The sequence below is a fragment of the Chlorocebus sabaeus genome, chromosome 17 (genome assembly GCF_047675955.1).
Source record: "Chlorocebus sabaeus isolate Y175 chromosome 17, mChlSab1.0.hap1, whole genome shotgun sequence".
NCBI classification, from domain to species: Eukaryota; Metazoa; Chordata; class Mammalia; order Primates; family Cercopithecidae; genus Chlorocebus; species Chlorocebus sabaeus.
In genome coordinates this window covers 10555772-10579994 of record NC_132920.1, presented here as the reverse complement: position 1 = coordinate 10579994, position 24223 = coordinate 10555772, and the positions used below count along the sequence as shown (strand labels likewise).

Sequence of the window (24223 nt, the reverse complement as noted above, 5' to 3'; positions counted from 1 at the left end):
AAGTGCTAAGAGGGCTGATGAAGGTAGTACAGGCCGGATGTGGTGGCTCATGCCTGTAATCCCAGTACTTTGGGAGGCCAAGGCAGGTGGATCACGAGGTCAGGAGATCGAGACCAGTCTGGCCAACATGGTGAAACCCCGTCTCTACTAAAAATACAAGAATTAGCTGGGCGTGGTGGTGGGTGCCTGTAATCTCAGCTACTCAGGAGGCTGAGGCAGGAGAATCACTTGAACCTGGGAGACGGAGGTTCCAGTGAGCCGAGATCGTGCCACTGCACTCCAACCTGGGTGGCGAGAGCGAAACTCCATCTTAAAAAAAAAAAAAAAAAAAAAGAACGTAGGCAGGTGGCATGCACTATCCCCTGGAGAAAATATGGGCTGATTAAAGTAAATATATCAACATGCTTCCGAATGGACCGAAATTTCTTTATAGTGGCATGAGAACATTGCTGTCCACAGTGGGATGAGACCATCAAGAGACACATGAGAAAGAAGTTGGTGTAATGGAGAGTTGTAGAGATGGAGCAACTTGGAAATTTTCACCTGAAACATTTAACATTTAGGTGCAGGTAAGATGGGGCCAGGCACGGTGGCTCACACCTGTAATCCCAGCACTTTGGGAGACCAAGGGGGGCAAATCACGAGGTCAAGAGATTGAGACCATCCTGGCCAACAAGGTGAAACCCCGTCTCTACTAAAAATACAAAAATTAGCTGAGTGTGGTGACATGCGCCTGTTGTCCCAGCTACTCTGGAGGCTGAGGCACAAGAATCACTTGAACCCGGGTGGTGAAGGTTGCAGCAGTGAACTGAGATCTTGCCACTGCACTCCAGCCTGGTGATAGAGCAAGAATCCATCTCAAAAAAAAAAAAAAAAAAAAAAAAAAAAAAGATGGACTAATGAGTAGAGGCAAAGCCTTGTTACCATAGGGAGAAAAGTCCAAACCGCCATATTGTCATTCATTCACTGATTCATTCGTTCAAACAATCACTTACTAAATAAATATTTATTACATATTATGGGCTGATTGCAGCAGTGAACTGAGATCTTGCCACTGCACTCCAGCCTGGTGATAGAGCAAGAATCCATCTCCAAAAAAAAAAAAAAAAAAAAAAAAAAGATGGACTAATGAGTAGAGGCAAAGCCTTGTTACCATAGGGAGAAAAGTCCAAACCGCCATATTGTCATTCATTCACTGATTCATTCGTTCAAACAATCACTTACTAAATAAATATTTATTACATATTATGGGCTGAATTGTCTCTTTAAATTCATATGTTGAATCCTAACGCTGAGTGCCTCAGAGTAGAGACAGGGTCTTTAAAGAGGTAATTAAGTTAAAATGAGACCTTTAGGGTGAGCCCTAATCCAGTATGACTGGTCTCCTTAGAAGAAGAGGCGATTAGGACACAGACAGACACAGAGGGAAGACCATGTGAGAACACAGGGAGAAAATGCCACCTACAAGCCAAGTGGAGAGGCCTCAATAAACCAGCCCTGCTGACACCTGGATCTTGGACTTCCAGCCTCTAGAACTAAATAAATTTCTGTTAAGCACCCAATCTGTGTCACTTTCTTATGGCAGCTCTAGCAAACTACTACTCATGCCCGGTATGTGCTGGGCAATATTCTGAATGCAGTGTGTGCCAGGACTGATACAAACTCTTCTTCATAAAGTTCTACAGAAATGGAAATGACTTAGGATTTCTAGTTCTTTTCCATTTAGAGGGGAACTCTTCTTGCTAGTGTCACCTGCTATCCATCATGCCAGAGCTGTGCAAACCCCAACAGCTCTCCAAGCCACTGGGAAGGCTGCCTGTAGGGGGAGCAGGGACTGGCCTGAGGGTTGGGGGCCCAGCTTTCTCTGTGGTGAGAACATGACATCACTTCTCCTCCTTATGACTTTCCCCTCTGAATAGCTGGACTCTCAGAAGGCACAGCAAGAGGAATAAACAAGAAGAAGGCTGACTCTATAAGAAAAAAAAAAAATTAGCCAGGTGTGGTGGTGCATGCCTGTGGTCCGAGCTACTTGGGAGGCTGAGGTGTGAAGCCGGAACCCAGAATGTTGAGGCTGCAGTGAGCTGTATTCATGCCACTGCACTCCAACTTGAATGACAAGTGAGACGCTGCCTCTAAAGAAAGAAAGAAAGCTGAAAACTAGCAAGGAGAAAAAAATGTCGCCATGATTTGAACCCACCTTTCCATCTCCCTAGATAATTATAAGTTGGAGAACATCAGTGAGATATTTAAACTTATTTTTGAAGGACTGTGTCTTGAAGCCTTTGGCTTCTCCAATAACTAACAGATTGGTCTAAATATTAGCAGCAATTCTATCTCCGTGAGAACCCTGGATTCCACAGCTACCTTCCTGCTAACAGCAACAGGCAGTGGCCTAGAAGCATGGAACGAGAGCCTCACCGTGACAGCCTCCGTGACTGTCTTCCATGTCACTCCACTTTATAGCTCTGAGGTTTCCAGTCCAGGATGCATTCGGCATAGAGCCAGGAACACCTGCAATGTTGATAAAGAAAAAACGTAGAGATGAGAACCATGAGAGAAGGGCATCAATTACATCAATTAAGCCTCTAAATCAGGCTTACTTTCTTTCAGTTTATTACCTTTCACATTTCACACAGATTGGTATGTACTGATCTACGCATCTTCTGTTTCCTCCAGTTGATCTTTTGACCAGAATTTTAGTTGTTGACTCATCATCTAATTAGTATAACATCTAATTCAATCAATACACAAATCAATATACTAATACAATTCTGATCCATTTACTAATACCTAATTCAGTTGGGGGGTGGGGTGCTGTAGCTTGGCGTCTTGCTAAGCTAGGGTTTCTCCACCTCAGCGCGACTGACACTTTGGGCTGGATGATTCTTTGTTGTGGGGGCTGTCCTGTGTTTTGTAAGATGCTTAGCAGCATCCTTGGCCTCTACCCAATAGATGCCAATAGCACCGTCTTCTCAATTGTGACAACCAAAAACATCTGCAGGTATTGCCAAATGTCCTGTGGGTGAGCAAAATCACCCCATTTGAGAAACACTGTGCCAAGTGCTTCTCAATAACCCTGTCTATGAAATAAATTTGGGTCGGCCATAGAGATTGAAGGGCCTGTTTAATCATAGTTAGACTCCAAGATTATAATATATAAATCATTACTAGAGAAGAAGTTGCCAGACACAGTGGCTCATGCCTGTAATCCCAGCATTTTAGGAGGCCGAGGTAAGAAGATCCCTGGGCAACAGAATGAAACCCTGTCTCTACAAAAAATAAAAAATTAGCTGAGTGTGGTGACACGCGCTTGTAGCCCCATCCACTTAGGAGGCTGAGGTGGGAGGATCATGTGAGCCTAGGAAGGTCAAGGCTGCAGTGAGCCATGATTGTGCCACTGTACTCTAGCCTGGGCCACAGAGCAGGACCCTGTCTCAAAAAAAAAAAATAAAAAATAAAAATAAATTAGAAAGAAAAGGAAAACATGGGAATCAACATAAATGCTACTAAAGAGAAATACTTTGCTTTAGAGTTACAGCATTTTCCACCAGTGAGTAGTGCAATCTGAATGCAATTTTGATGCAATGGCACTATGCAAATGCTCTCTGTACCCAAATTACAATAGTCCTCTCTTAGAAGATTCTTTTTAATTATTGATAAGATATATTGTGGTAGGCAGAATAATGGCTTCCACCCACCCCCTCAAACACACACATACAGAACAGACAAAGATGCCCACATCCTAATCCCTGGAACCCAAGAATATGTTATTTTACATGGCAAAGGGGGATTAAAGTTGCTGATCAGCCGGCCTTAACATAGGGAGGTTGTCCTGAATGATCTGGCTGAGCCAAATGTAATCAATCACAGAGGTCCTCAGCGTTGGAAGAGGGAAACAGGAGAGCTGGACAGAGTGACGTGATGTGAGAAGGCTCTCCTCTGACTCTGCCTTTGCTGTTTGAAGATGGGGAAAGAAGCCACCAGCCAGGAATGTGAGTGGCCTCTAGAAGCTAGAAAAGGCGAGGAACTGGATTGTATTCAGAGCCTACAGAAAGGAACCTGACCCAGCCAATGCCTGGATTTCAGCCTAGTCAGGCTTTTGTCCTACAGAATTGTAAGACAATATATTTATGTTGTTGAAGCTGCTAAATTTGTGGTAATTTGTTGCAGTGCCAGGTAAAAAGCTAATACACATGCTAATGAGAAAAAAACAACTCAAGGGCTGTGTGCAGTGGCTCATACCTGTAATCCTAGTGCTTTGGGAGGCCAAGGTGGGAGGACTGCTTGAGGCCTGGAGTCTGAGACCAGCCTGGGCAACATAGTGAGACCCTCTCTCTACTAAAAATTTTTTTTTTTAATTAGCCAGGCATGGTGGTTAATGCCTGTGGTCCCAGCTACTCAGCAGGCTGAGGCAGGAGGATCACTTGAGCCCAGGAGTTCAACACTGCAGTGAACAATGATTGTACCTCTGCACTCCAGCCTGGGCAACACAGAGAGACACCATCACCACAATTTTTTTTTTTTTTTTTTTTTTTAAATTAGCCAAGCATGGTGGTGCACTCCTGTAGTCCCAGCTACTGGGGAAGCTGAAGTGGGAGGATTGCTTGAGCCTAGGAGCTCAAGGCTGCAGTGAGTTTGAGTGCCACTGTATTCCAGCCTGGGTGACAAGAGAGAGATCATTCCTAAAATAAAAGAAGAAAAAAGCTACTTAAGACGATGAGTATTTTTTTTTTTTTTTTTTTGAGATGGAGTCTTGCTCTGTCACCCGGGCTGGAGTGCAGTGGCTGGATCTTAGCTCACTGCAAGCTCTGCCTCCCAGGTTCACGCCATTCTCCTGCCTCAGCCTCCCGAGTAGCTGGGACTATAGGCGCCCGCCACCTCGCCCGGCTAGATTTTTGTATTTTTTAGTAGAGACGGGGTTTCACCGTGTTAGCCAGGATGGTCTCGATCTCCTGACCTCGTGATCCACCCGTCTCGGCCTCCCGAAGTGCTGGGATTACAGGCTTGAGCCACCGTGCCTGGCCAAGACAATGAGTATTTTTAATAATTTTTAATAAAGAAAAAATTGGACAAGACTAATATTTTAAAGACATTTAATTATATTAGGCTTTAAAAAATATTAATAAAAATGTGCATTTTCAGAAGAAAAAAGGTCTGTTCTTTTGCCCTGATGTCACATGATTATATGATGATCTGATTTGTAACCAGGTTTCCTAACTAAAATTAAATTTTGTTACAGCCTTTCCTGTAAACATCATGAGTCTTAAACCCTAAGGGCTCTCTATAAGGCAGGGATCTTTTCTTCTTCTTACCTAAACTTGCATGTATTTAATAAAAGTATTCAAGTATTCAAGAAAAACACTATTTATTAAGCAATATTTCTATTTCTTTAACTTGCATTTTAATACTTTACAATTATTTTGGTGCTTGCCTATCTAAAAAGAAGCTACCTTGTTTTGTTCTTAACACACATTTTAAAAGAATTGAAGTAAAACTTGTCTGGTTAAGCTGTGGGATGGGGAAGGAGAGTCTGGAAAGCAGAGAGAATCTAGCTTATTTACCTACATCTGTGTGATTAGCTGATGTGTTATTATGAGCCAATGTCTATTAAATAACTACATCATAAAAGTATGAAGAGTACATTCCGATGACAAAAAGTCATTTAATGTTGAAATGACTGTAGTTTTGAAAGCACAAGACATTTTTCTTCCTTTTTCATTCTCTTTAATATTGATAATCCCAAACTGACTCTTACTCAGAAACAGATTCCATTATTGCAGAGATAAGATCGTGACATTTATAATTAATGACCTGCTGTCTTTATAAAATGAACACACAACACCTACTAACCTCCTGTTACTGAAATTCCAAACCTCAACTTCCATACTTTCTGTTTGATGACAAGTGTCAAACACATCTGTGCTTAGCTCTTATTCATGTTTGTGCATTAAAACATTAGATTTTTAAAAGCAGAAGGGGGGAGAAGGGCAAACAGAACAAGTTGAATTCTACTCTTTTTGCAAAGAGTCCTGGGGCACAGAAATATCTGGCAGAAGTAGGCACAAAGCCTTGCTATTCGAGTGTGGTTCTTAAGAGTAGGGGCATCAGCAGCACCTGGGAACTTGTTAAAAATGCAGAATCTGGCTGGACGTGGTGGCTCACGCCTGTAATCCCAGAACTTTGGGAGGCCGAGGCGGGCGGATCACCTGAGGTCAGGAGTTCAAGACCAGCCTGGCCAACATGGTGAAACCCAGTCTCCACTAAAATAAAAAATTAGCCAGGTGTGGTGGCACACGCCTATAGTCCCTGCTACATGGTAGGCTGAGGCAGGAGAATTGTTTGAATGTGGGAGGTGGCAGTTGCAGTGAGCCAAGATTGCACCACTGCATTCCAGCCTGGGCAACAGAGTGAGACCTTGTCTCAAAAAAAAAAAAAAAAAAAAAAAAAAGAAGAAGAAAGAAATGGAGAATCTGGCCAGGCGTGGTGGCTCATGCCTGTGATCCCAGCACTTTGGAAGGCTGAGGTGTCAGAGGCATGTGAACCAGAGCAACTCCATCTTAAATGGGAGCTAGGTAAAAAGAGACTGAAACCTACCGGGCCGCATTCCCAGACGGTTACGGCATTGTAAGTCACAGGATGAGATAGGAGGTCAGCACAAAATACAGGTCATAAAGACCTTGCCGATAAAAACAGTTTGCAGTAAAGGAGCCGGCCAAAACCCACCAAAACCAAAATAGCAATAAGAGTGATCTTTGGTCGTCCTCACTGCTACACTCCCACCAGTGCCGTGACAGTTTACAAATGCCATGGCAATGTCAGGAAGTTGCCCTCTATGGTCTAAAAAGGAGTAATAATCTACCCCTTGTTTAGCGTATCTTCAAGAAATAACCATAAAAATGGGCAACCAGCAGCCCTTGGGGTTGCTCTGTCTATGGAGTAGCCATCCTTTTATTCGTTTACTTTCTTAATAAACTTGCTTCCACTTTGCACTGCAGACTCGCCCTGAATTCTTTCTTTCGCAAGATCCAAGAACCCTCTCTTGGGGTCTGGATCGGGATCCCTTTCCTGTAACAGAGGCAGGTGGATCTCTTGAGTCCAGGAGTTCGAGACCAGCCTGGGAAACATATAGAAATCTCGTCTCTATGAAAAATACAAACATTAGCTGCACATTGTGATGTGTGCCTGTGGCCCCAGGTACTCGGGAGACTGAGGTGGAAGGATCATCTGAGCCTGAGAGGTCAAGGGTGCAGTGAGCCAAAATCAGGTCACAGTGAGAGCCTGAAAAAGAGAAAGAAAAGAAAGAAAAGAGAGAAAGAGAGAGAAAGAGAAAGAGAGAGAGGAAGGAAGGAAGGAAGGAAGGAAGGAAGGAAGGAAGGAAGGAAGGAAGGAAGGAAGGAAGGAAGGAAGGCAGAAATTGAGATCCATGCCAGGCCTCTTGTACCAACATCCAACGTCAGCATCTTCACAAGATCCCCAGAAGATTCTTGTGCATGCTCAAGTGTGAGTAGCTCTGAGCTGTAAGCAACACTGGAGGAGGATGCAGCTTTTCCTAGGGAGCAACAGCACTGTCCTTTTTTCCTCCCCTCCTTGACCTCCCTCCCTCAGTCTTCATCAGGTTTTTAGGTTAGTCTCTTACTGACTCTATTCTCACTCAAAATCTGCTCTTATGAACGAATCTGGTCCCTATATCCTTGGGTTAATTGCAACTAACTTGTTCCCACTGCTAGGAATATATGCATTTTAACAGACCTCTCACATCACCTCCTTGAAGGCATCGGCCCACCTGTTATAGGAGAAAGCTACACTGAACAGAGGGCCAGTTCTCACAGTGCCTTTGACTTCATAGCACTTGGCCACCAGGAGACTCTCAGCCAATGTTAAAGGAATGAATGAGCATCCATTCCCAATGCAAGGGTGGCCCCATTGACTCAGTCAGTCTTTAGTGCTGATGGGGAGGACGGTTTAGCTTGTGTGAGGATCAGACAGGCCTGGATCCTGTCTTGATTTCCCAACAGAACATGGCAACTTAAGGTGTAATAATCTCTACTTCTCAGTACCAAAAAGCATTTCTTCTACCTCTTTTCCTTTTTTTCCTTCCTTCCTTCCTTCCTTCCTTCCTTCCTTCCTTCCTTCCTTCCTTCCTTCCTTCCTTCCTTCCTTCCTTCCTTCCTTCCTTCCTTCCCTCTCTCTCTCTCTCTCTCTCTTTCTTTCTTTCTTTTTTGTTTTTCTGAGACAGAGTCTTGCTCTGTTGCCTAGGCTGGAGTCCAGTGGCATAATCTCAGCTCACTGCAACCTCTGCTTCCCAGTGTCAAGTGATTCTCCTGCCTCAGCCTTCCGAGTAGCTGGGACTAGAGGTGCGTGCCACTAATGTCTGGCTAATTTTTTGAATTTTTAGTAGAGGCAGGGTTTCACCATGTTGGCCATGCCGGTCTTGAACTCCTGACCTCAAGTGCTCCACTCGCCTTGGCCTCCCAAAATGCTGGGATTACAGTCGTGAGCCACCATGCCCAGCCTCTTCTACCTTCTTAGCAAGCACCAACCCATTTCAGTTTGCCCTTCAATAATGACCTGGGTGACCAGCAATCATCTCTTCTCCGAATCTGTCCTGCTTGGTTCAACTTGCTTAGGGAAGTGAGAAAATATTCAACAAGACTTCTGGTGACAGCTCAGTTTGAATACTTAGTAAGCATCACTTGGTTATAACTTTGAGGAGATAATGGCAAGCTTAAGATTGAAGACCCTGAATGTACAATGTGCCCACTATTCAGTAAGTAATTTAATTTGGCTTCGGCTGAAAGATACACAGAGATCCCAAAGCTACCAGTCCCATCACTCTTGCCAATATCCAGTTGCTCCTTCTCTACTCCCCAAAAGCCTCTCTATTAAGCCTGTTTCCTGTCTTCCCCCGCCAGAGACTGATCCCAGGCTGAGGACCATGATGGAGTAGACACTGGCCTAGGGATTGGGGAACTTCCATTCTCATTCCAGCTTTGCCATTAACCAGCTGGGTATCCCTGGACATCATCTAACATCTCCAAACCTCGCCTCTCAAATGAAGTAGGTAGATTTGATCAGTGATTTTTCAACCTTTTAGACTGCAACCCATAGAAAAAGCACTGTATACCATCATATACACACATGTATATAAAGCAAACAAGTTTCATGAAACAATACCTGTGCTTATTACATGCGATGCACTTGTTAATTTTACGTTGTTTTCTAGTCTCGTTTCATCTTTAAAATTCTGATAAAAAACTACTAAAGTGATTTCCGTATCCTCTAATGGGATACAACCAGTATTGGAAAAATACTGGACTTGATTCTACTATTATTGTATTTGCTGTTAGGATCACTATTACTATTCTTTGTCAGGATTCTGGGAGGGTAGTTACAGGGAGTGTGGGTAGGAGTGTACCCTTCATTCACAAGAATCCTAGCAAAGGCCTATTTTTCATTATTTCTAGGACGGGGCAAAACAAATGTCAATATTATCTGAGAAAACATTTTAAACTATAAAATCCAATTATCTCATTTGCTCTTCATAGGCTTATATAAACAGAGCATTTGAGGCAAAGTTTACAGAGTAACAGGAATGTTTTTCTTGGGGCTCAGCCTTTCTTAGTCAAATAACTGCGTTTGTTAAATAGTCTTTGAAATGCAAGCTTTATTTCTATTGACTTGACATCTCCTTATTATTCTTACACAGCTTGGTCCTCATTTTGGGAGAACTATCTGTGGTAACAAGTTCCAGAAATTGCTTATGATTTAAGCTCATCTATATATACTTTTTAATTTCTTAAGTAAACAAGGAATTTTGTTTTTAAATGTTAAATAGCCAGTGCTGATGACAATATATTGAAAGGGCTTTCTCACAATTCAAGGTGGTGCTGACATTGGTTCAGCCATAGAAAATCAATTTAGAAACATGTAGGAAAAGCCACCATAACTGCCAATTCCCTTTGACTCTTTAAACTAATATCTTCAAAATAAGCTAAGGAAGTCACTTTTAAAATGCAGAAATCTGTATATGAAGGTGTGCATTATGACATTACATACAATAGCTGACAGCACTGGCTTTGAAGTCGGATAGAGAAGCATTGCTACTACTCACTGTACAACTCTGAACAACTACTGAATCTCTTTAAGACATGGTATACTCGTCTTTAAAACTTCACAGGGATTTGGGAGGGTTAAGTGAGAAAAATCTAGGTGCAGTGCTTTGCAGTGCCTGGCATACATAAACACTAAATACATAGTGAAAATATAATCCCTTTAATAAAATCACGGCGATAACGTGTCTGTGGAAAAGACTGCTTTTTTACTATAATCTAAAGCAGTTTTCTCAACCTCAGCACTGTTGACATTTGGGCCAGGTAATTTTTGTTGTGGGGTCAGACCTATGCCGTTTAGGATGTTTAGCAGCATTCCCAGTCTCTTTCCACAAGATGCCAGTAGCAGGCCCCCAGCCACAGATGTGACAGACCAAAATCTCTCCAGACATTGCCAAATGTCCCCTCAGGTGCAAAATCGCCCCTGGTTGAGAATTACTGATCTAAAGTTATAACAAAAACAAAGGCCAGGTGCAGTGGCTCACGCCTGTAATCCCAGCACTCTGGGAGGCTGAAAGGGGTGGATTACCTGAGGTCAGGAGTTCAAGACCAGCCTGGCCAACATGGCGAAACTCTGTTTCTACTAAAAATACAAAAATTAGCCAGACATGGTGGCGCACACCTGTAATCCCAGCTCTTTGGGAGGCTGAGGCAGGAAAATTGCTCCAACCAAGGAGGCAGAGGTTGCAGTGAGCCAAGATGTCACCACTGCACTTCAGCCTGGGCAACAGAGTGAGGCTCTGTCTCAAAAAAACAAGCAAACAACAACAACAAAACCCCACAAAAACACCAGAATATGAAATTGTATACTATTAATAAACCATGCACAAATATTTGCATGTGAAATGTAAGTGGAGGCAATACCAGTGTTTTCCTTACTTATAAAACTTTCTTTAATGTTGTATTGCTTTTATATTTTTTATAAAAGTTTATTGATATACATCTGAGTTTTATTTGCTTCATTGATTTAGTAATTGTGACTAATTCTAATAATGAAATTGATTAACAACAAAAAAATGGAAAATTACCCAATGGCAGGGAGTTGTAGTGTTAAATAACTTGTCGCCTCTTATTCTGAGTGCTAATTTGGGTCATTTTTAGAAATTGAAAGTATATATTTGTTTCCACCCAGTACTGGTTCATTGATCAAGTGATAGGATTTCCCCCCCCCCCCCCAATAGATATGGCTCTCACTATGTTTCCCAGGCTGTCAAACTCCTGGACTCAAGCAATCCTCCCACCTTGGCCTCCCAAAGTGCTGGGATTACAGGCATGAGCCACCACGTTTGGCCTATTTAGGATTTTTAACACAAGAAACTTACTAAAATATACCCTGTTTTGCTTGATGTGGATGTTTCTAGTTTTGTAGTCCCTGAGATAGTGGTATAGCATTCTTAATATGACATCTCTGCGTTCATCTCTCATAACTACCCAACAAATTCACTCCTTCTTAGTTTAAAAGGAGAAGATGAAATGAAGGAGGAAAACCCCTGAATTTTAGAACTGAATGGATTTTAAAATTTTTCTAATGTTTCCTCCTTGTTACCAAGCTATGTAAACTAGAGCCTAGAAAATTTAAGTGAATTTTCTAGGCTCTAGTTCAGGAGAGCAGATGCGCTAAAGAACTTGTTGATTTTGTTTCCAGATAATTTACTCACTTATTCAAATACTTTCTTGCATGCCTCCAACATCCAGAGTAGATGGTGGGGGTAAAGCCATGAATGGGATAATCTTGGGCTTTTCATCTTAATGTATCTAGAGAATTTATATTTATCAATATCTTCAGTAGCAGCCTAAATGCCTTCAAGCCAGAGTCGTTCTTTGACAGTTTTCTGGTGAAGACTAGGCAACGTCAGTAGAACGTCGAGAAACACAGGCAATCCTTGGCTCAGAGCAGTTCAGATTTCATTACAATGCTGACATGGTCCATTGGCCGCCTGCCTACACATCTCTGCTCTTTATAATTTGTAGCTCTTGTCAAACACTCTTCTAATTATAGCAGATTTTCCTAAGGTGGTGAAGGCCTTCAGCTTCCATACTCCCAGACATGAAGCCTGAGAATTTTCCCTTCTTTGCTCCGCTAAACCCTGACATACTTCAAAATCTTTCACCTTCGTGATTAACCTGATCCACTAGTTATTCCCTTCCAGCTACGACTGTTGAAATTTCGCATAGTACAGGAGTCCCCAATGGATTTCCAATCTACCAGCAGTTCTCCAAACTGGTTGATAATAGTGTTGCTCAAACACATACCTTTTGCTTTCCTTTGATGCCACAGTCCTCACTCAGGTGCTCAACATCTCTCATCAAAACTATTGTAACTGCCTGCCAATGAATCTCTCTGTCTGCAGTATTTCCACTAGATGCTGTCAATACCACCAGATGGCTCTTCCTATAATCAGCACTGATCCTGTCACCCTTCTATTTCGGAGGGTGGGGGCAGGTTACTTTGAGTGGTTGACCCTGTATCTGATTTTTCAAGCTAGCTTGAGATGCCCTACAACCACTCACCCTCCAACAAACAAAAGCAAACTCAGACTTGCCCTCATCCTAGACCTCTTCTGCCACCTCTTAACCACCTCTTACCAGAATTCCAACTCCTCACCTCATTCTTTATTTTACATTTCTACATTTGTTCCCCCTGGACCCAGCTTCATGCTTATCTCCTCCCTCAAGAGCTAGATTCTCAACTGTCATTTCTTTCCTTTGCTTCAAACTGTCACTAACCAAGCAGACTGCCCCAGCCAGCTCCTCAGAATTATAACCCTGGCCGGACCCATCACTTCAGTTCTATAGATCACATCCTGGCCAGGAAGATCTCAAAATGCTGACCACAACACATCAGAGCTTTTACAATCTTGCCCTCTGCTATGGTTTGAATGTGTCCCCCAAAATTCTTATGTTGGAAACTTGATCCCCAGTGCAACAGTTTTGAGAGGTGGGACCTTAAGAAGTGATCAGGTCATGAGGGCTCTGACGTCATGAATGGACTAATGTCATTATTTTGAGTATGAGTTGATTATTGCAGGATTGGGATCATTATCACAGGAATGGATTTATTGTAAAAGCAAGCTTGACTCTCTCTTGGTTCTCACTCTTACGTGCTCTCTTGCCCTTCTACCCTATGCCATGGGATGATGCAGCACAAATGTCTTCACCAGAAGCCACTGCTGTGCTCTTGAGCTTCCCACCCTCCAGAATCAGGAGCCAAATACATTTCTTTTCTTTATAAATTACCCAGTCTCAGGGATTCTGTTACACAGCAGAAAACAGACTAAGACACCTCCAGACTACAAACAGCAGACTGGGAGCCCATAAACCACATTTGATTGGTAGGCCTGTTTGGTTTGACCCCCGCAGTAGGGTGGAATTGAGCCAACATGGGAAAACCAGACTTTCTATGGAAGTCTGAATTCCTATTGTCCCTTGACAACAATTCACTGGGGCATCCAGGAGCTCTGTGCCTACCCGGGCCCCAATGTGTTTCATTCACCTACATTGTCTGGCCCTGTTGACATGTAGTTTGCAAAACTGGGTTCCAGGCCTCATCTTTCAACACTGTCCGCACACATCCAACTGTCCTGCCACACATGTGGGAATTCCTGAACTGGCCTTCCGTTTTCACATAGCTCTTTGCACCTTGGCTTACGCAAATGTCTAACACAAGAAAACATGCTCAACCTCATTAGGAACCAAAGTTATGAAAGTTAAAATCCTAAGAGAACCTCTCTTTTTGTGTTTGTTTTGTTTATTAGAGATGATGTCTCTGCTATATTGCCCAGACTGGATTTGAACTCCTGGGTTCAAGGGATCATCCCATGTCACCCTCCTGAGTGGCTAGGATTATAGACATGTGCCACTGCCCCTGGTAATTCCTCTTTTTATATGTATCAAGCTGGCAAACATTTAGAAAATAATAATGCTCCATGCTGGAAAAGGTAGAGTGAAATGGAACTCTCAAACCTGCAAGTGGGAATATAAATTGGTACAATTTTTGGAAAAGCAATATGACATTCTGGATTAAAAGCCTTAAAAATGTGCATATCACCAGGCGTGGTGGCTCACGCCTGTCATCCCAGCACTTTGGGAGGCCGAGGCGGGTGGATCACCTGAGGTCAGTAGTTTGAGACCAACCTGACCAACATAGAGAAACCCTGTCTCTACTAAAAATACAAAATTAGCCCGGCGTGGTGGCACATGCCTATAATCCTAGCTACTCAGGAGACTGAGGCAGGAGAATCACTTGAACCCGGGAGGCGGAGGTTGTGGTTAGCCGAGATTGTGCCACTGCACTGCAGCCTGGGCAACAAGAATGAAACTCCATCTCAAAAAAAAAAAAAAAAAAGGGTGCATATATTTGACTCAGCATTTTAATCTTTGGAATCTGTCTTAAGGAAGTTATTTATAATAATTATTATAATTATAAGGAAGTTATTATAAATTATTATTTGAGGCAGAGGAGAGATTCTGAAACCTAAGCAAGTTCTCGAACCTAAGCAGTATTCAAGTGCCTGCTCTGTCAATTACTGTGAGACCATTGACAGGTTATCTAATCTCTCTGTTCCTCAGTTTCCCTATCTGTAAATTAGAGTGAAAACAGCACGTTTACCACGTGAACTTATTGTGAAATACATAATATACCTAAAACACTCTGAATGGTGCTTGGTACATAGTAAGTGCTATTAAAGTATCTATCATCATTAATTATCAACTTTATTAACAAAACAATTGATTACCAATAAGACCTCCCAAATGTCCATAAGTTAGGGCTTTTCTAAATAAATTACATTGCATTCAAATGATGGCATACTACAGAGCTATTAAAAATTATGGTGACAAATTCTTCATGACATGGAAAGCCATGACATCCTGTTAGGTGAGGTGAAATGGTTTGGATCTGTGTCCCTGCGCAAATCTCATGTTGAATTGTAATCCTCAGCATTGGAGTTGGGGCCTGGGTGGGAGGTGATTGGATCATGGGGGTGGTTTCTAACGGTTTAGCACCATCCCCCTAGTGCTGTCAAATTCTCATGAGATCTGGTTGATTAAAAGTGTGTGGTATCTCCCCGTTCTGCTCTTCTTCCTGCTTCAGCTGTGTGAGATGCTTCCTCCCTCTTTGCCTTCCACCATGTTTGAAAGTCTCTTGAGGCCTCCCCAGTGCTGAGCAGATGCCAGCATTTTGCTTCCTGTACAGCCTGTAGAACTGTGAACCAATTAAGCCTCTTCTCTTTATAAAATACCCAGTCTCGGCAGATCACCTGAGGTCAGGAGTTTGAAACCAGCCTGGCCAATGTGGTGAAACCCCGTCTCTACTAAAAATACAAAAAATTAGCTGTGTGTGGTGGTATGCCCCTGTAATTCCAGCTACTTGGGAGGCTGAAGCAGGAGAATCGCTTAAACCCAGAAGGTAGAGGTTGCAGTGAGCTGAGATCATGCCATTGCACTCCAGCCTGGGCAACAGAGCAAGACTCTGTCTCAGAAAAATAAATAATAAAAATAAATAAATAAGTAAATAAATTACCTAGTCTCAGGTATTTCTTTATTGCAATATGAGAATGGACTAATACATGAGGAGAACTGGTCATAAAAACCAGTGAAGACATGTAAAACTATGCTTTAATATAAAAAACATAAACTGAACTATTATCTCTGAGTATTGAGTTTAGTGACGATTTTTATTTTAGTCTTTACAGTTTTCTGCATTTTCTTTATTTTTAAAATGTTATTGGGCAGGTAGTGATTTTAAAATTTAAAAATTTCTTAACCACTATTAAATTTCTTATAATGGAAGTTAAAGATACATTCCCAAAATTAACTAGAAAAAAATTATTTTTAAAAGATATCCCAATAAATATCTTTATCATATGTTTCCGCTAAACAAGGATATATTTTGATTTGTTGCGGCAGACTGCAAAAAAATGGCCACAAATGTGTCCCACTGCTATATGCAGTTATTGTTCAGTATGACTGCAGCTTTTCCATTAAGAGGGGGAAAATGTTTCTCTACCTCTTGGATCTAGTCTTGGCCATGTGACTTGCTTTGGCCAATGGGACATTAACAAACGTGACACGAAGGAGTCTCACTCTGTCACCCAGGCTGGAGTGCAATAGCATGATCTTGGCTCACTGCAACCTCTGCCTCCTAGGTTCAAGCGATTCTCCTGCCTCAGCCTCCCAAGTAGTCGGGATTACAGGCGTGCACCACCACACCCAGCTAATTTTTGTATTTTTAGTAGCAATGGGGTTTCACCAAATTGACCAGGCTGGTCTCAAACTCCTGACCTCAGGAGATCTACTCGCCTCGGCCTCCTAAAGTGCTGGGATTACAGGCATGAGCCACTGCGCCCAGCCAAAGACTTAAAATTAACGTTTGTTGACCAGGGCTTGTCCTCTCTTTGAGGCCATCAAATGAAGCAGCCGAGGCAAGCCCACCAGAAAAGGAGAGATCACTGGGGAGAAGCCAGGTCAGGTGCGTGATACCATCCGAGACCATCTAGCCCTAGTGGAGCTGGCCTTGATCAGAAGAACTCAAAGAATCACAAAAAAACTTTTTTTCAAGCCACTAAGTTCTTTTTCTCTCGGGAAAATCTTAACTGATTTTTTTTAAATTTTTTTTTTTTTTTTTTTTTTTTAGAAAGTAGATAGCAGGTGCAAATGATAGGGAATAAGTGAGGTCCAAGTCAACAAGTGAATAAATTCCATTCTTCGGTTTTTATCCCTGACTTTAGCTTTCATGTGTACCAGGCATTTCCTCACTCTGGCTGCATGTTAGAATCATCTATGGAACTTTTTAAAAGTACCAATGACAGGGTCCTATCTCCCAGGCATTCTGAATACCTGGGTGGAGGTGGGGCCCAGACATCGGTATTTTTTTAAAATGTCCTAGATGGTCAGGTGCAGTGGCTCACGCTTGTAATCCCAGCACTTTGGGAGACCAAGGCAGATGAATCGCCTGAGCCCAGGAATTCAAGACCAGCCTGGGCAACATGATGAAATTCCATCTCTACAAAGAAGAAGAAAAAAAAAAACCAGGCATGGTACCGTGCATCCCAGCTACTTGAGAGGCTGAGGTAGAGGGATGGCTTGAACCTGGGAGGCAGAGGTTGCAGTGAGCCAAGAATTTACCACTGCACTCCAGCCTGGGTGGCAGAATGAGACTATGTCTCCAAAAAAAAAAAAAAAAAAAATTCCTACATGAAAGCAATATGTGGCCAAGGTTGAGAACACCTGTTTTTTGCTTTTTTTTTGTTTTTTGTTTTAAAGAGATAGGATCTCACTCTGTCTCCCAGGCTGGAGCACATGGCGTGATCATGGCTCACTGCAGCCTTTACCTCCTAAGCTCAAGTGATCCTCCCACCTCCGCATCCCAGGTAGCTGGGACCACAGGTGTGCACCACCATGTCCAGCTAATTTTTAAACTTTTTTGTAGAGCCAGGGTCTTGCTGTATTGCCTGGGCTAGGAATACCTGTTCTTCATAGAAGTCTTTTATTGAACATCTTTTTATAAAGATAATACATTTTTTTCTTTTTTCTTTTCTTTTTTTTTTTTTTGAGACAAGGTCTCACTCTGTCACCCAGGTTGAACTACAGTGGCTCAATCACAGGTCACCACAGCCTGGACCTCCCCAGACTCAAGTGATCCCACCTCAGCCTCCCAAGTAGCTGGGACTAGCTGGGTGTGCCACCATACCTGGCTAATTTTTGTATTTTTAGTAGAGACGGGGTTTCACCATATTGCCCAGTCTGGTCTCAAATTCCTGGGTTTGAGACAGCCACCTGCCTTGGCCTCTCAAAGTGCTGGAATTACAAGCGTGAGCCAGCACACCTGGTCCAGAGATAATACTTCATAGTATTATCTATAGTACTAAAGCACCAAGTATTGTGTCTCAGTAAGGAGAGAGTTTAATTTTCACCAAATACAGCATCTTTCTTTAAGTCTTGGAGATTTTCAAAGTGCAGAAAAGTTCAAAGAAGTAGCCAATTGTTTATTTTCCAACTCCCTCAAATTAGCTAGTGTTAGCATTTTGGCATGTTTACCTTGTGAGTCTTTACTTATTTTCTCTTAAAACTATTATTCTGTAACTTGTGCCAAATAGAACAGTGGTTATTAGAATAATTTCAAATAATACATAAAAGTACAAAAAACAAAGATCAAATTTAAAAAAACACAGTATGAAATCTAATACCTACAAGTAACAATCATTAAGAAAGCATAGGCTGTGCACAGTGGCTCACGTCCGTAATCCCAGCACTTTGGGAGGCCGAAGCGGGCAGATCACGTGAGTTCAGGAGATCGAGGCCATGCTGGCCAACATTGTGAAACCTTGTCTCTACTAAAATACAAAAAAATTAGCCAGGCGTGGTGGTGCGCGCCTGTAATCCCAGCAGGAGGCTGAGGCAGGAGAATTGCTTGAACCGGGATGGTGGAGGTTGCAGTGAGCCAAGATCGCACCACTGCACTCCAACCTGGTGATAGAGCGAGACTCCATCTCAAAACAAACAAACAAACACAACACATTAAGATAGCATTATTAAAAAAAAAGAAAAAAGAAAAAAAGAAAGACTGTTAGCCAGGCACAGTGGCTCACATCTGTAATCCCAGCACTTTGGGAAGCTGAGGTGGGTGGATCACTTGACACCAAGAGTTCAAGACCAGCCTGGCCAACATGACGAAACCCCATCTCTACTAAAAATACAAAAATTAGCTAGGTGTGGTGGCCAGCGCCTGCAGTCCCAGCTACTCGGGAGGCTGAGGCACAACAATGACTTGAACCCAAGAGGCGGAGGTTGCAGTGAACTGAGATTGCACCACTGCACTCCAGCCCGGGCAACAGACAGAGACTCTATCTCAAAAACTAAAAAAAGACTATGGCTTATGCCTTTCCCTCCCCCGTCTGCATCTGGAACTGACATGGGTGCTTCTCGCTGTGGCGCTGTGTGGTGTGCTGTGCCTCTTGTTTCTAGGGCAACTGCGAATAACATTAAAGTTTTCTTCCAATGGCAGAAAACAAAGGGAAGAAAATACCATTTCCTAAAACATCTTCCTGCACAAATAAATACTTCCATAGTTCTTAATGACTCCACTAGACAAATTTACATCTTGCCCTGGACACAGTGCTTTCTTCACCTTCAAAACAAGGCACCAGGCCGCACCAGCTGTATATAAATCAAGAATTCATTCGCAACTTGTAAAACCTTCCCTCCAATTCCATGTAAGAGCAGCCAAATAAGAAATTATGCTCACTTAGGACTCTTGTTTAATTTTAATCCCTATTTACAAACCAAGACAGGTCAAAAGTTGTTGAAGGTCAGTGGTAAATTCCATTTGTCGCTGCATGTACTGGAGTATATATAGACTGCGCAGTCTGGGAACTAAGTCCTTATCTATTGCAAGCCTAATGTTTTATAAAGAACAGCAGGGCAGTTCTGTTTACAGTCTTATTCTACAAATACGAAAAAACACCTAAATAAACTTTTAGAAAGAGGGAAGACATGGGAGACTGAGTCTTTTGATGTGCAGGGGAAGCTCTCCCCGTCCCCTGGCCACAGAGAATATGCAGAAATACAGAGAACCTAGGCCTGGCACTTCTTCCTGAAATACCCATTTAACCTGGACATTTGGATGAAAAGCCCTGGGCTTCAGTTAGAAGTTACACAGCGACACAAAAACACACACATCTAATTAATGGAGTCGGGACAACTGTTAATCTTGAACGTGTCTGGGAAGGAGCCCTTGGCGGGTAGTGGGTTCTAGGAGTACCAGGAACATGGTTTCTTGGGCTGCTTATACAGGTAACAGTAATGTAAAAATTCAGTGATCTGTTCAATTCTGATATGTGCAGTTTTCTGTACATAGGATTATATTTCAATAAAAAGTTTACAAAAGTTACAGAGTAGACAAAAATGTAATATTTAAATAACTTTGTAAAATAAAGCATGAGACTTCAAAGAAATGTTGGCCTCCTCAGTGGTTTGCCCTCGTACCCTCTCCTCTGCCCAGGGCCAATTTAGGGACTGCAGTAGCAGTTTCCAGTATCCAGTTTTCCGGCATCAAGAGCTTTACTTTTTTTTTTTTTTAAGACAGAGTCTCGCTCTGTCGCCCAGGCTGGGGTGCAGTGGTGTGATCTCGGCTCACTGCAACCTCTGTCTCCCAGGTTCAAGGAGTTCTCTGCCTCAGCCTCCTGAGTAGCTGGGATTACAGGTGCCCACTACCACGCCTGGCTAATTTTTGTATTTTTAGTAGAGACAGGGTTTCACCATCTTGGCCAGGCTGGTCTTGAACCCCTGACCTCATGATCCACCTGCGTCGGCCTTCCAAAGTGCTGGGATTACAGGTATGAGCCACTGCACCTGGCCAAGGGCTTTACTTTTAAATACTTGAATATTTTAGAAACAGAATTATGGACATCTTTAAATCGATACCAATGACTAATATATTCAATTTATGGGAAAAAATAAACCATTGAGCCATCTGTAAACCTAAGCAGAGCTTTTCCTGTATGAATTCTGATAAGAAACCATATTGGGGGCTGGGCGTGGTGGCTCACGCCTGTAATCCCAACACTTTGGGAGGCCGACACCGGCAGATCACGAGGTCAGGAGATCGAGACCATCCCGGCTAACACAATGAAACCCCGTCTCTACTAAAAATACAAAAAATTAGCCGGGCGTAGTGGTGGGCGCCTGTAGTCCCAGCTACTCAGGAGGCTGAGGCAGGAGAACGGCGTGAACCTGGGAGGCGGAGCTTGCAGTGAGCTGAGATCGCGCCACTGCACTCCAGCGTCTAAAAAAAAAAAAAAAAAGAAATCATATTGGGGTGTTGTGGCATGCTCACCACGACACTCTTGTATAATCTGATTCATTGGTGGCAAGTTTTGCGAGTCTGTCACATGTGTTTTCAGAATAAAAGTGGAACACACTTTTGGTTGTTCTTGTTCTTCCAATTAAGTTCATGGTGTTTCTACTATTTATTCTGAATCCCTGATATTGCAAAATCAAAGGTAAAAAAAGTACAAGTTTAACTACATAATTAAATGCTGTACTTACTTTAGTTTATTACCCCAAATGAATAATATTGCTAAAAACAGCCCTACTTTTTCCAAACAAAAACAAAAACAAAAACAAAAAAAACCCGGCCCAACTGCTTCTGTTATTTATAGGAAAAACAAATAACATGGAAAAAGAAAAGCAGGGCAAAAGGATCCAGTACCCAATAGATATTAAAACTACCAGAGGGCTGGGCACGGTGGCTCACACCTGTAATCCCAGGCACTTAGGGAGGCCAAGGTGGTTATGTAAATCGCTTGGGTCCAGGAGTTCTAGACCAGCCCAGGCAACATGGCAAAACCCCATCTCTACAAAAAAAATACAAAAAATTAGCTGGGTGTGTTGGCATGCACCTGTAGTCCCGGGTACTCAAGAGGCTGAGGTGGGAGGATTGCTTAAGCCTGGGAGGTGGAGGCTGCAATAAGCCAAGACTGCACCACTGCACTCCAGCCTGGGCAACAGAGTGAGATGCTGTCTCATAAATAAATAAATAAATACAAATAAAACTGCCAGAGGATCTATGAGAGACACTCATAATCACCTTGTAACATGCAAAGGACATTCATTTAATAGAAAAGAAAGAATAAGCAGCGCTTTTCCAGCTCCCAATGGCTCCATACTCTATGATAAAAATATGACGTTCTGGAAAAGGGAATTTTGGGGACTGAGGGAATTGCTCTTGATGGTGGTGGTGATGGATGTGTGACTCTATGCCACTGTCAAAACACGTGGAACTACACACTAAAGAGAGTGAACTGTATGTATATAAATCAAAAAATACAAAGAAGCTGCTTCAAAATCAACAACAATGTAAAACAGAGTAGATCTCCTTCATGGTAAATGTATACATTTTAAAAACTGTATTATATAGTATACCTATAAGACTTTGGTGTGAGTAATACTAATATGTACTCTTTTTCCATAAATTCTGAACACTTCTTAAGAATCCTGTCATTCAAACCCATATTTCAGTATTAGTATAGATACCAAAATATTCATACTGCCCCTTTGCTCCGATATCTATTACGTTTCAGAAAGAAATTATAAGAAGCAGTAACTATAAAAAGACTATTGTCTTGAAGGACTTAAAATCCCATCTTTATGACCAAGTTCAGCTGCTAAATCACACAACACAAACAAATCATTTCATCTCCCTGTGCTTGGTTTCTCTAATTTTAAACGATGAGAGTATTCCTTCCAACCCTAGCACAGAATTACCCATTCCACTTCACAAAATCATTCTGTTATTCATGAAGGAGCCTGAGTTTCTGCTTCTTTCGTATCTTCTACTAAAAAAACTTCATCGCCACAAGCTTCCCCTTTCTATGTGCCAGGAGTGACGCTCTTGGCTTTAGAATTAATGACGTATAAGTTATTAAAGAGTTCATCATTCATGGCTCACAGCATGTGCCTTCTCCTCCCTTGCCACCATGAGATTAGCGGTCATTATCATTCCTTGACTGAGAAAACCAAGTGTGGAGAATTGAAAAGATCTGTCCAAGATCGTAAGCTACAAGAAGCCATGATGTGAGCCCCGTACCCCTGGAGAGAGGGGAAGCTACCGTCTTCATTCTACCATAGCTCTCAATTCTCTGGGGACCACTGGCGGACTCTGAAGGTACATGGCCTCATGTCTAATTCATATGGCACACTGTCTCCTGCTCTTACCTCCGCTGGGATACAATGGATGGAAGCTGATAGGGAGATGGGCAAGATGCCTCTCAGTGAAACACCCTGTTTCAGTCTGGTTCAGGTGCTCCCTCATTCTGGTGGAAACAACACCACATATTTTACCGAGGCAGAAAGAGAGAAGATTCAGGTTATTTGGGAATTGTAGGTGTTCTCTTTTCAAGAGTCAATTAACATTGGCCTAGGATTGTTGTTGGCTACCTGTGTTTCCTAGCGTTGCAGTGCATGAACTGACGTGCCTATGAACAGCGCACATGGTACAATCAATCCCATTCACCACCCAGAGCAGTTACTCTGCTCCTCTCATTCCTCGTGCAGGATGAGCTCTGGTAGTATGGGAAGCTGAGGGATGGAGGGAATTCAAGCTGCTTTTGTCTGAGTTTCAGAAAATCTTCCAGATCCTTTGGAGTAGCACTTTGGGGTATTGCATTTTTTCCAGTCCCTTAACAAGGGGAAATTGTTCATTGTTAATTTTCCCCTTAACAAGGGCAACTGGAGGCCGGGCGTGGTGGCTCACGCCTGTAATCCCAGCACTTTGGGAGGCCAAGGCAGGCAGATCACGAGGTCAGGAGATCAACACCATCCTGGCCAACATGGTGAAACCCCGTCTCTACTAAAAATACAAAAAATTAGCCAGGCGTGGTGGCGGGCGCCTGTAGTCCCAGCTACTCAGGAGGCTGAGGCAGGAGAATGGTGTGAACCCAGGAGGCGGAGGTTGCAGTAAGTCGAGATGGTGCCACTGCACTCCAGCCTGGGCGACAGAGTGAGACTCTGTCTCAAAAAAAAAAAAAAAAAACCCCAACCAAACAACAACAACAAGAAAAACAAGGGCAATTGGGTGCAATAAATACAAAAGTTATTTACACTTACTAGGCACCATGCACCATTCCAGACACTTGATATGTATTCATACATTTCATTTGCACAATGGTAAGTAATGTTAGTATCTCCATTTTACATACACAGAAACTGAGAATCGGAGAGATAACATAATTAGCCTCACGTCACACACACTAGGAATCTGCAAAGCTGGATTGGAAGCCAAATGGTCTGGCTCCAGAGGGTCCCTTCCCTCCCCAACACTGAATACACCACACTAGCCCCGTCCAGCTCAGTGTCCCTGGGCATATTGAGAAAATACCCTTGGAAACAAGGGGAAATGTACTATATTAAGAACAATCAGAGAGGTGAAGCTATTGTGTAAGTACTTGGTACTCAGTTTCCTCCTTTGGTCAGAATTTTACAGCACAAAAATCACTCCCACGCACTGCCTATGGTGGCTGGCCTGAGTTCTAAATTGTGACAGTAGTGGTGGTTGGCATCCAGATGTGGACACGGTGACCGTGACAAAGAGAGAAATCCAGGGCACAGAAGCCATT

General features: G+C 42.7%; 1 protein-coding gene across 3 annotated transcripts in view; it reads right to left on the bottom strand.

Annotated features, from left to right (window-relative positions):
• The window catches only part of GCNT2 (glucosaminyl (N-acetyl) transferase 2 (I blood group)), a 101793-nt gene that overhangs the window by 5680 nt on the left and 71890 nt on the right, over positions 1–24223 (bottom strand). For all 3 annotated transcript variants that reach the window (XM_038005726.2, XM_007973721.3, XM_007973720.3), the window contains exon 2: positions 2419–2511. In XM_038005726.2, the coding sequence (XP_037861654.1) occupies positions 2419–2511 (93 nt within the window). The remainder of the gene's footprint in view (positions 1–2418; positions 2512–24223) is intronic.